The following is a 12,777-nucleotide window of genomic DNA, read 5'->3' as shown; positions in this document are numbered from 1 at the left end:
CTCTAACAGAAATCACAGCATCACTCCCACTCTCATCCAGTAACTCAATGACTCAAGTGCAGATGAGTCACAGAAAACTGGGCTGAGAAACCACACATGCCACAAGCCTATGGCAGACTCAGGAGCACCACAGGCCAGCAGGCTCTGGTGCCCCACAGGCTTAAGGCAGGCTCAGGAGCACCACAGGCTTAAGGCAGGCTCAGGAGCACCACAGCCCAGAGGGGCTTTGACGCTCCTCTGGGCTAAGGCTGGCTCAGGAGCCCTACAGCCTAAGGCAGGCACAGGAGCTCCACACAGCAGTGGACTCTGGCGGCCCACAAGCTTAAGGCAGGCTAAGGAGCCAGAAAGGCCAGCAGCCTCTGGCAGCTCCACAGGCCAGCAGCCTCTGGCAGCTCCACAGGCCAGCAGCCTCTGGCAGCTCCACAGGCCAGCAGCCTCTGGCAGCTCCACAGGCCAGCAGCCTCTGGCAGCTCCACAGGCCAGCAGCCTCTGGCAGCTCCACAGGCCAGCAGCCTCTGGCAGCTCCACAGGCCAGCAGCCTCTGGCGCTCCACAGGCCAGCAGCCTCTGGCGCTCCACAGGCCAGCAGCCTCTGGCGCTCCACAGGTCTTAGGCAGGCTCAGGAGCACCACAGGCCAAAGGGAGGCTCAGGAGCACCACAGGCCAGCAGGCTCTGGCACCCCACAGGCCTGGGACTCAAAATATCTCCAGCTCATGTACTCCAAAACCTCAGGTCTACGAGACATCTCGGGTTATGATGTATAATACATCTCAGGGTTCTGGCATATCACACAGTAGTAGATCAATTAACTTAAGGAGCTTTTCTAGCCCATACCTCAGGTCCAGGACTGCTGGTTCCCCATCCGAATGGTTTTTTACAGGAGTCTCATCTTTAGGAGTGGAAGTACGCGCCTCCGTTGTAAACATGCCACTGACATCACGATAAACACAAAGTGCTATCACCTTTGATTGCTGCAAAAGAGATAGAACATTCACAGTTACAGCTTTGCAAGTTCCTTATTTATGGCCTCAATCCCACAAACGCAGTGAAACACACACAACTGGGAGCACAACCTGAGGGTTGGAAAGCGGAGATCAGGAAGATCTCCAGAAATGTATTTACAAGACATCAATAGCAAATAGGTACCACATGCAACGCTTGAAACACAGAGTACGTGGCGGCTGCACACACACTACAGCCCTGTGAGAGCAAAAACCTCTTTACCATTATCTATAGTTCAGCTTTATTACTGTTTCAGTGCCGCATAGATACTTTACACGTTGCCTCCAAGTTAGGCCTGTCTGCTCTGTGCCACAGCTACCATGGGGCTGAGCTCACATTAACAAGGACTGTGGATAATACCCGAGATTGGTACCTAATCACCTCAATTAATACCCCAGTTTCTTATAACAGAGCCAAAACACACTTCTACCTCACATATTTTTACTGACCCCGCCTCTCCTAGGAAGGCGTCACAAAACATAGGTAGCAAAATGTGTTTTCAGTGAGAAACGTGACATCCACTGCAGTTAGGGCAAAGCTTCTGTGTAAGGACTGTGTGCGGTCTGCCTCGGCCTGAGACAGTTCATGGACGTATCTTGGAAGGGATTGCTATGTAACTGACAGACGTGGATAGAGGAGGCGCCTCCTTGTTTGTTTTACACCAAACTCCTGCTACCCTGGAAAGGGAAGTGAGCGGTCAGACCAAGATCAAAGGCAATAGGGTCTTCATCAAAAGACTCTTATTAGCTTTTTGGGAAATAACCTTGAAGATGCAGGTGAAATCCAGTAGGGTCACGGGCTGAAAGAAATACTCTGCAAGTCCATGAACGCACATCTTCTGCTGCTGGTTTCACAAAGGTCTGGGTAATCAGCCTGCTGGTGGGCTCTCCACAGCTGGGCATAAAGTAGGACCAACTCCATGCTCAAGGTAATTAAGTTTTCTTCTGCATGTGTCTTTACCAAGCAAAGACACTATGGGCCAGATGTAGCAAAGGTTTTTCCCCATTCTGTGTCTATGGGAAAAAGTGTTCGTACATATGGCCCTAAGTTGTCTGAGGTTTCCTAATATTTGTTTTATTCTAAAAACCTTTGTAAATGAACTCAAAACGGATGTATTTAAGTCTTCGGTTACTACAGGTGCATGGTTCACCTCTATGATGTGCATGCAAGTGAGTGTTGTACAAATCCAGGGTATTTATGCTTTACTGCAGATCAGAAGGAGAAGTAACTTGAGCTTCACAACCGTGTGGCTTGCACAGCTGACTGTACAAGATGCCCATCACACTGAAAGCTGTCAGCCTGCAGTGGTAGGACCAGGTTCAACCTGGTCTATCAACAGAGTCCCAAAATAGATGTGATGTGTTCTCCTCCCACATCACACAAAGAGAAGTCAACGCTTGTAGAACTAGACTTACGGCCTGGATCGGTGGCTTCTGCATGGTCAGGCGGTGAGTCTTTCCTCCATATGAGTCGCTCTTCAGCACTAGCATAGTGATCTGGCCTTCAGCGCTCAACATCACCACGTAAGGGTCGGCCACAGAGCAGTGAGCGATGGGAGAGCCCAGGTCCACGGGGACAAAGTGCAGCTGGTTTACTGCAAAAGTCAAGAAGAGTGGTCAGCTCATGGTCACAGCAAGAGCTCTTACATAGCACTACACAATGTGGACAATGTGTGACAGTACACTCCTGGAACAGACAAACAAAAAATAAAATCACAAAGTATAGCTATGGCAGAAACCAACAATCCAAGTAAAGTTACTGCCTGTAGCAATGGTTCTCTAGCACGCTACCTTGAACTGACCTATAAGCTTTCAAAATACCCGCAGTTCGTAGGGATACTGAAAAATACATATTTTTTTTTTTCCAACAGCCATGTTGCAAGTTTATATCTTCACCATGATCGGATTACTTTCCACAAGCATCATGACAAGAGAAGAATTAAAGTATCACTTCTACGAAAGAAAGGTGGCTATCGGAAGAGCTACTGGGACATAATCATGGGTGTGTATACAGATTCTGTTTCAACATGCTCGCATACAGTGTATGGAAAGTACTGCCGACAATAAATCAGTGTTACAACAGAACCTAAATATTCCCAGTATCAGCCTCCATCCATAGTCTTGAGGACAAAGGGGCGAACACTGATCCAGGTCACCCAAAGGCATCGCTGTGGAAGGAGCTTGGGAAAGCACTCATGAACCCTGAATTAGTTCATGTACAAATAAGTAAATCATATTAAATAAAAATGAACCCAAAACGTGAAAAAGCTAAAGTTACTTTTTTCTCATTTAGGTAAAAAATAAAAACTTACATTAGCAATATGTTTAAAGAGGAGACATGTACCAATTATTAAAAGTGGTAAACACGGTCACTCTGGTTAGGGTAGAGGCTGGAATGGTACTTCAGGTTAGAAGTCAGGTTAGGTTTAGAGTTCACAGTTTAGTTGGGTTAAGGCAAGGGAAACGCCAGATTTAGGGGTGATATACAGGGGTAACAAATAAAGAAGACTAAAGAGGTAGGATAAGGAATCAGAGCCAGGGTTAAGGTGGCAGGTTAGGTTAACAATTAAGGCTTAGGATGAGTTCAAGACTAGTGTCAGTATCTAGGGGGAGGGTTCAGAGATGAGAGAAGTTTTGTGCACGGATATGTCTTGGGATATGTGGCAGGGGTTAGCATTTGGGTGGCACGTGTTTTGTCATCATGGAGTGACGTATTATTGGCTAAATCTTACTTTTAAAATTTGTCAGTATGTTTTGTCTGTCAATATTGTACTTTTGTGGTTTAGTTCTGTTCCTTTTCACATAGATATACCTTGAAAAACCTAACACTTACGGCTGAACATGTGCTCAACCACTGGAATGCCCTCTTAAATTCAGATCTCACACGCAGGAAACAAAACGTTTAAATACCTTTCATTGATCACAACAAAACAAACTGTACGGACATTCATCCACATCATCTGTGAAGAGCGTGTTGCCCTTGTGTCGAATTGGCCACTTGTTCTCTTATGTCTATGTTTACTGCTGTTTTTATCATGATCAGCTGCATTCTCCAGAATGCACTAACTGTGGCCACTGCTCCAACCTATAAATTATCCCTTTTGTGTCTATGTTTTATGCTCAACATCTCTTGTATTACACCTGCATTCGCCTCATTTGATATACTTCTTCTATTCTTCCAAGCGGCTGATGCACTTATTCACCAGATTCCTCTTTATTTTGGAGATCCTGCCTCTCACACCACACCAGGTTGCTCTCCCTCAGAGACTCTCGTATCATGCTAGTATGATCATCTCGACCTGAGATCCAGCCTCCTCACACCACACCAGGTTGCTATCCCTCAGAGATTCTCGTACAATGCTAGTAGGATCATCTCGACCTGCGATCCAACCTCCTTACACCACACCAGGTTGCTCTCCCTCAGAGATTCTCGTACCATGCTAGTAGGATCATCTCGATCTGCGATCCAGTCTCCTCACACCACACCAGGTTGCTCTCCCTCAGAGACTCTCGTACCATGCTAGTAGAATCATCTCGACCTGAGATCCAGCTTCCTCACACCACATCAGGTTGCTCTCCCTCAAAGATTCTCGTACCATGCTAGTACGATCATCTCGATCTGCGATCCAGCCTCCTCACACCACACCAGGTTGCTCTCCCTCAGAGCCTCTCGTACCATGCTAGCAGGATCATCTCGATCTACGATCCAGCCTCCTCACACCACACCAGGTTGCTCTCCCTCAGAGTCTCTCGTACCATGCTAGTAGGATCATCTCGATCTGCGATCCACCCTTCTCACACCACACCCGGTTGCTCTCCCCCAGAGACTCTCGTACCATGCTAGTAGGATCATCTCGACCTGAGATCCAGCCTCCTCACACCACACCAGGTTGCTCTCCCTCAGAGACTCTCGTACCATGCTAGTAGAATCATCTTGACTTGAGATCCAGCCTCCTCACACCACATCAGGTTGCTCTCCCTCAAAGATTCTCGTACCATGCTAGTAGGATCATCTCGATCTGCGATCCAGCCTCCTCACACCACACCAGGTTGCTTTCCCTCAGAGCCTCTCGTACCATGCTAGCAGGATCATCTCGATCTACGATCCAGCCTCCTCACACCACACCAGGTTGCTCTCCCTCAGAGCCTCTCGTACCATGCTAGTAGGATCATCTCGATCTGCGATCCAGCCTCCTCACACCACACCAGGTTGCTCTCCCTCAAAGATTCTTGTACCATGCTAGTAGGATCATCTCAAACTGCGATCCAGCCTCCTCACACCGCACCAGGTTGCTCTCCCTCAGACTCTTATGCCATGCTAGTAGGATCATCTCGATCTGCGATCCAGCCTCCTCACACCACACCAGGTTGCTCTCCCTCAGAGATTCTCATACCATGCTAGTAGGATCATCTTGATCTGCGATCCAGCCTCCTCACACCACACCAGGTTGCTCTCCCTCAGAGATTCTCATACCATGCTAGTAGGATCATCTTGATCTGCGATCCAGCCTCCTCACACCACACCAGGTTGCTCTCCCTCAGAGACTCTCCTACCATGCTAGTAGGATCATCTCGATCTGCGATCCAGCCTCCTCACACCAGGTTACTCTCCCTCAGATACTCTCGTACCATGCTAGTAGGATCATCTCGACCTGAGATCCAGCCTCCTCACACCACACCAGGTTGCTCTCTCTCAGAGACTCTCGTACCATGCTAGTAGGATCATCTCGATCTGCGATCCAGCCTCCTCACACCAGGTTGCTATCCCTCAGAGATTATCGTACCATGCTAGTAGGATCATCTCGATCTGCGATGCAGTCTCCTCACACCACACCAGGTTGCCCTCCCTCTGAAATCCCGCCTCTTATACCATGATGGAGTAATCGTTCTGAGATCCTGACTGCCCCCATCACATCAGGGTCCTCTAATCCTGTTCTCCTGCTGAAATTCTGCCTCTCCGCACAACACCACGTTCCTGTTATTCCGAAATCCTTCTTCCTGGACCACGTTAGGTTTTTATTATTCTGCAATACTACCCAATACCACCTCTCCCTGTCAAGCCTGGTTCCTGTCCTGATGACATTCTGCCTCCCTACCCTCCAGCACGAGCACACAGACACACATCTTGTGAACATAAACTCGGTTGGTTCACTGTAGGTCGCTCACCTCCTTCCAGTAGCCGGATGCCAAGCGGTGACACTTGCACAATATACTTCTTATCACCGATGTTGCCTGCAAAGACCGTGGGCCCCTGCGTGGTAAAGCCGCTCGTATCCAGTTCCATGATTTCCTGTCCAGTCTGTAAGACCTAATGCCAGCAGAAAGCATACAAGGGTTAGTTTAACCTGCACTGTCCTCTAAGTCAAGGACTTGCTGCACACCAACAGCCTTGTGAATAATTGACTATGCTACATTAAAAGCACGCTGCTGAACTAACAGATGCAAGGCTCTTTGCTACTAGAAACAATCAGGTCCTATGGTTATTATTAGTGCATTAGAATAGCTGCTCACTTGTATTTTAAAATAAAATAGAGCCATCCAGTCTTGTGAAAACGGCACAGCCAACTTAAGGCAGTCAGACCGCTCGTGCAGCCTACAATGGACTGCATTTTTAGGTCTACCTCAGCTTCAATGGTAAATATGGTAAAATTGTTATTTTACAACAATATATGTTTATATGTTTAGCCATAGTGTGAAATGACCTCCAAGCACTGACCTAGAATGCACTTAGAGAACCTACGTCTCTCCGTGGTTAAGCACATATGACACTGATGCTTTTCAGTTGAATTCGGGCAGGGTTACTGTAGGAAAGCGTCCCTTTTTGACATGGCTACCCACCACTTTTTGTCTGGTACATGATGTGATTTCGACAAAGTGCACTTGGTTCCTGCAACCAGGTTCCCAGTGCCCGAGCTCTTTCCAAAAACTGCACAGTTGTTTCCCCCAATGTGCAAAACCCTTAGCACCCATTGTAAGTTCCTAGTAAATGGTACCTCTGGTACCTAGGGCCAGGTGCACTAAAGGAGGTCCCTCAGGGCTGTAGCATGAACTGTGCCACTCTAATGGACCCCTCACCAAGCACATGACAGGCTGCAATTATAGGCTGCGTGTCTTGGTACAGACAAAAGTGAAAACGCAACATGGCACACAGCCTGTGCGCCATGTCCCCTAACACTGCATACAATATATGTAAGTCACTTCTACAGCAGGTCTTAAAGCCCGATAATAGGATGTATTATATCACAAGTGAGGGCATATCTGCATGAGCAGATATGCCTCTGCTATCTCTTTGTCAATTCTCAGCACATCAAAAAGAGTACACAGTTCCTAGACACCAGATGGTAAGGCACAGGTTCAGCTCCGACACTTCTGATACTCAGAAGTACAGGCCCTCACACATCCATTGGATGTCATGCTTCATCATAGGGCCTGCTCCACGCCAGACCGGCGCTGCAATGTTTGACAGGCCCCCAGAGGGGGCACTTAGCCAGAGATCTTCAATAACACCGTGTGCCAAAACCAGGGTTAGGGAAGTATTCAAACCTACCCTTTAAGGAAAGCAAAAAAGCAGAAGAGAAAAAAAGAACAGAATAAAATTGGCTAAAGGACCTCCTAACAGTGAGTTTTATTGAAATTGAGGGCCTTGGTCAATATTAAAAACAAATCAGGAGTGGGCAAGGAATGAGGATCCCCCACTCTCAAAAATACGAGAAGGCTAGTAGGGACAATCTTTCCTTTAGCTTAAGTATTATGGTCATATACTTATATACGGTCAACATGTTTCGCGCCCTTGGTGTCCCTACGGATCGTGTGGTGCTTCGCCAGGACCAGTAATTGCAACAATCTTCCTGCTGTGCTATATGCCTCTAATGGGTCATTAAAGAGTAGAAATTACTTACATGAACACTACACTGTGAAAAGCCTAAACAAGCAAACCCTCCCCTCCTAGGGAACGAGTTCCTTGGGAACAAGCAGACCTTAGGACTCGCATGACTATTTGTCGTACTGTCCAGAAACCGGAGACCTACCTGGTGTGCGCTGTCCCAGGACAAAGAGTCATGCTGTCACCCCAGAGGGTCAGAAACTCGTCTCAGGGGCAGGCTGACACAGACCAGTCAGTCCTGCACTGAAGGGTTGGGTAAAATACAGGGGGATCTCTAAGATGCCCTCTGTGTGCATTTTTTAATAAATACCAAACTTCACAGTGTTCAGTGTAGCCATTATGGAACTGTGGAGTTCGTTTTGACAAACTCCCAGACCATATACCTAATATGACCACACTGTACTTACAATGTCTAATAATGGACTTAGACACTGTAGAGGCATATTGCTCATGCAGCTATGCCCTCACCTGTGGTATAGTGCACCCTGCCATAGGGCTTTACGGCCTGCTAGAGGGGTGACATACCTATGCCACAGGCAGTATTTTGTGTGCATGGTATCCTGAGGGGGATGCCATGTGGACTTTGCCTTTTTCTCCCCACCAACACACACAATCTGCAATGGCAGTGTGCATATGTTAGGTGAGGGGCCCCTTAGGGAGGCACAACATATGCTGCAGCCCTTAGGGACCTTCCCTGGTCACAGGGCCCTTGGTACCACTGGTACCTTTTACAAGGGTGGGCCAGGGATGTGCCAATCGTGGGAACAATGGTACATTTTTAAGTGAAAGAACACTGGTGCTGGGGCCTGGTTAGCAGTGTCCCAGCACACTTCTCATTCAAGTCAGCATCAATATCAGGCAAAAAGCGGGGGGTAACTGCAACAGGGTGCCATTTTCCTACACCATGAATGTCATAATACATGCTGCAGCCCACAGGGATCCACTGGTCCCCCACTGTCCTGAGTACCTGGGTACCATATACCAGGGACTTACATGGGGGCACCAGTATGCCAAATGTGGGGTGTATGTGGTTCAAGTAACCAAGTTTAAAGGGAGAGAGCATAATCACTGGGGTCCCAGTTAGCAGGATCCCAGCGAACACAGTCAAACACACGGACCATGAAAATGAGGGAATCTATGCCAAGAAAGAGGGTACTTTCCTACACAATACCCCCTGCCCCCCAACAAAGGACAATAAGGATAACCTTGTCCAGTTGATTCTTCATTGTCTAAGCTGAAATATCTGGAGAGTCCACCTGCGTTGAACTTATTGCTCCCACACCCATGTTCCACTGTATAGTCCATTAACTGTAAGGATATGGACCACCTTAAAAGATTGGGATTTTCACCTTTCATCTGTTTGAGCAAAAGAAGTGGCTCATGGTCTGTAGGAGGCTGGACTGGCTTGTAGTGAGTACCAAGGGGTACTTGCACCTTGCACCAGGCCCAGTTATCCCTTATTAGTGTATAGGGTGTCTAGCAGCTTAGGCTGATAGATAATGGTAGCTTAGCAGAGCAGCTTAGGCTAAACTAGGAGACGTGTGAAGCTACTACAGTACCACAAGTGTCACTTGCACAATATCATAAGAAAACACAATACACAGTTATACTAAAAAATAAAGGTACTTTATTTTTATGACAATATGCCAAAGTATCTTAGAGTGTACCCTCAGTAAGAGGATAGCAAATATACACAAGTTATATGTGCACAATACCAAAAATATGCAGTATAGTCTTAGAAAACAAACAATGTATAGTTACAATAGGATGCAATGGGGACACATAGGGATGGGGCAACACAAACCATATACTCCAAAAGTGGAATGTGAACCACAAATGGACCCCAAACCTATGTGACATTGTAGAGGGTCGCTGGGAATATTAGAAAATACTGAGGGTTAGAAAAATAGCCCACCCCAAGACCCTGAAAAGTGAGTGCAAAGTGCACTGAAGTTCCCCAAAAGACAAAGAAGTAGTGATAGAGGAATAATGCAGGAAAGACACAAACCAACAATGCAACAACTGTGGATTTCCAATCTAGGGTACCTGTGGAACAAGGGGACCAAGTCCAAAAGTCACAAGCAAGTCGGAGATGGGCAGATGCCCAGGAAATGCCAGCTGTGGGTGCAAAGAAGCTTCTACTGGACAGAAGAAGCTGAGGTTTCTGCAGGAACGAAAAGGGCTAGAGACTTCCCCTTTGGTGGACGGATCCCTCTTGCCGTGGTGAGTCGTGCAGAAGTGTTTTCCCGCCGAAAAAACGCCAACAAGCCTTGCTAGCTGCAAATCGTGCGGTTAGCGTTTTTGGAAGCTGCTGCGGCCCAGGAGGGACCAGAAGGTCACAAATTGGACCAGGAGAGAGAGAGGACGTCGAGCAAGACAAGGAGCCCTTTCAGCAGCAGGTAGCACCCGGAGAAGTGCCAGAAACAGGCACTACGAGGATGCGTGAAACGGTGCTCGCCGAAGTTGCACAAAGGAGTCCCACGTCGCCGGAGACCAACTTAGAAAGTCGTGCATTGCAGGTTAGAGTGCCGTGGACCCAGGCTTGGCTGTGCACAAAGGATTTCCGCCGGAAGTGCACGGGAGCCGGAGTATTTGCAAAAGACGCGGTTTCCAACAATGCAGTCTGGCGTGGGGAGGCAAGGACTTACCTCCACCAAACTTGGACTGAAGAGTCACTGGACTGTGGGAGTCACTTGGACAGAGTTGCTGGATTCGAGGGACCTCGCTCGTCGTGCTGAGAGGAGACCCAAGGGACCGGTCATGCAGCTTTTTGGTGCCTGCGGTAGCAGGGGGAAGATTCCGTCGACCCACGGGAGATTTCTTCGGAACTTCTAGTGCAGAGAGGAGGCAGACTACCCCCACAGCATGCACCACCAGGAAAACAGTTGAGAAGGCGGCAGGATCAGCGTTACAGAGTTGCAGTAGTCGTCTTTGCTACTATGTTGCAGTTTTGCAGGCTACCAGCGCGGTCAGCAGTCGATTCCTTGGCAGAAGGTGAAGAGAGAGATGCAGAGGAACTCTGATGAGCTCTTGCATTCGTTATCTAAAGTTTCCCCAGAGACAGAGACCCTAAATAGCCAGAAAAGAGGGTTTGGCTACTTAGGAGAGAGGATAGGCTACTAACACCTGAAGGAGCCTATCAGGAGGAGTCTCTGACGTCACCTGGTGGCACTGGCCACTCAGAGCAGTCCAGTGTGCCAGCAGCACCTCTGTTTCCAAGATGGCAGAGGTCTGGAGCACACTGGAGGAGCTCTGGACACCTCCCAGGGGAGGTGCAGGTCAGGGGAGTGGTCACTCCCCTTTCCTTTGTCCAGTTTCGCGCCAGAGCAGGGGCTAAGGGGTCCCTGAACCGGTGTAGACTGGCTTATGCAGAATTGGGCACATCTGTGCCCAAGAAAGCATTTCCAGAGGCTGGGGGAGGCTACTCCTCCCCTGCCTTCACACCATTTTCCAAAGGGAGAGGGTGTAACACCCTCTCTCAGAGGAAGTCCTTTGTTCTGCCATCCTGGGACAAGCCTGGCTTGACCCCAGGTGGGCAGAAACCTCTCTGAGGGGTTGGCAGCAGCAGCAGCTGCAGTGAAACCCCAGGAAAGGCAGTTTGGCAGTACCAGGGTCTGTGCTACAGACCACTGGGATCATCGAATTGTGCCAACAATGCCAGGATGGCATAGAGGTGGCAATTCCATGATCTTAGACATGTTACATGGCCATATTCGGAGTTACCATTGTGAAGCTACATATAGGTATTGATCTATATGTAGTGCACGCGTGTAATGGTGTCCCCGCACTCACAAAGTTCAGGGAATTGGCTCTGAACAATGTGGGGGCACCTTGGCTAGTGCCAGGGTGCCCTCACACTATAACTTTGCACCTAACCTTTACCAGGTAAAGGTTAGACATATAGGTGACTTATAAGTTACTTAAGTGCAGTGTAAAATGGCTGTGAAATAACGTGGACGTTATTTCACTCAGGCTGCAGTGGCAGGCCTGTGTAAGAATTGTCAGAGCTCCCTATGGGTGGCAAAAGAAATGCTGCAGCCCACATGGATCTCCTGGAACCCCAATACCCTGGGTACCTCAGTACCATATACTAGGGAATTATAAGGGTGTTCCAGTAAGCCAATGTGAATTGGTAAAATTGGTCACTAGCCTGTTAGTGACAATTTAAAAGAAATGAGAGAGCATAACCACTGAGGTTCTGATTAGCAGAGCCTCAGTGAGACAGTTAGTCACTACACAGGTAACACATTCAGGCACACTTATGAGCACTGGGGCCCTGGAGAACAGGGTCCCAGTGACACATACAACTAAAACAACATATATACAGTGAAAAATGGGGGTAACATGCCAGGCAAGATGGTACTTTCCTACACAACCCCCCCCCCCCCAAACGAAGGACAATAAGACTAGCCATGACCTGATGAGTCTTCATTGTCTAAGTGGAAATATCTGGAGAGTCCATCTGCATTGGAGTGGCTACTCCCAGGTCTATGTTCCACTGTATAGTCCATTCCCTGTAGGGATATGGACCACCTCAACAATTTAGGATTTTCACCTTTCATTTGTTTTAGCCAAAGTAGAGGTTTGTGGTCTGTCTGAACAATGAAGTGAGTGCCAAACAGGTATGGCCTCAACTTCTTCAGAGCCCAGACCACAGCAAAGGCCTCCCTCTCTATGGCAGACCAAAGCTTTTCTCTAGGGGTCAACCTCCTACTAATAAAAGCAACAGGTTGATCCTGGCCCTCAGAATTTAGTTGTGATAGGACTGCCCCTACTCCTAATTCAGATGCATCAGTTTGGACATATAATTTTTTTAGAGTAACAAGGGCTTTTCAGGACAGGTGCAGAGCACATGGCCTGCTTCAGCTCCTCAAAAGCTTTCTGACAGTTTGC

General features: G+C 48.1%; 1 protein-coding gene across 1 annotated transcript in view; it reads right to left on the bottom strand.

Annotated features, from left to right (window-relative positions):
* CPSF1 (cleavage and polyadenylation specific factor 1) overlaps positions 1 to 12,777 on the bottom strand; it is a 274,839-nt gene that overhangs the window by 172,026 nt on the left and 90,036 nt on the right. The window contains exons 19-21 of the mRNA XM_069221150.1: positions 6,168 to 6,309; positions 2,418 to 2,596; positions 835 to 971 (exon numbers count right to left, since the gene is read on the bottom strand). Coding sequence (XP_069077251.1) covers positions 835 to 971; positions 2,418 to 2,596; positions 6,168 to 6,309 — 458 coding nt within the window. The remainder of the gene's footprint in view (positions 1 to 834; positions 972 to 2,417; positions 2,597 to 6,167; positions 6,310 to 12,777) is intronic.

The sequence above is a fragment of the Pleurodeles waltl genome, chromosome 2_2 (assembly GCF_031143425.1).
Source record: "Pleurodeles waltl isolate 20211129_DDA chromosome 2_2, aPleWal1.hap1.20221129, whole genome shotgun sequence".
NCBI classification, from domain to species: Eukaryota; Metazoa; Chordata; class Amphibia; order Caudata; family Salamandridae; genus Pleurodeles; species Pleurodeles waltl.
The sequence above is the reverse complement of the archived record's forward strand: the minus strand, read 5'-3'. Positions and strand labels throughout refer to the sequence as shown.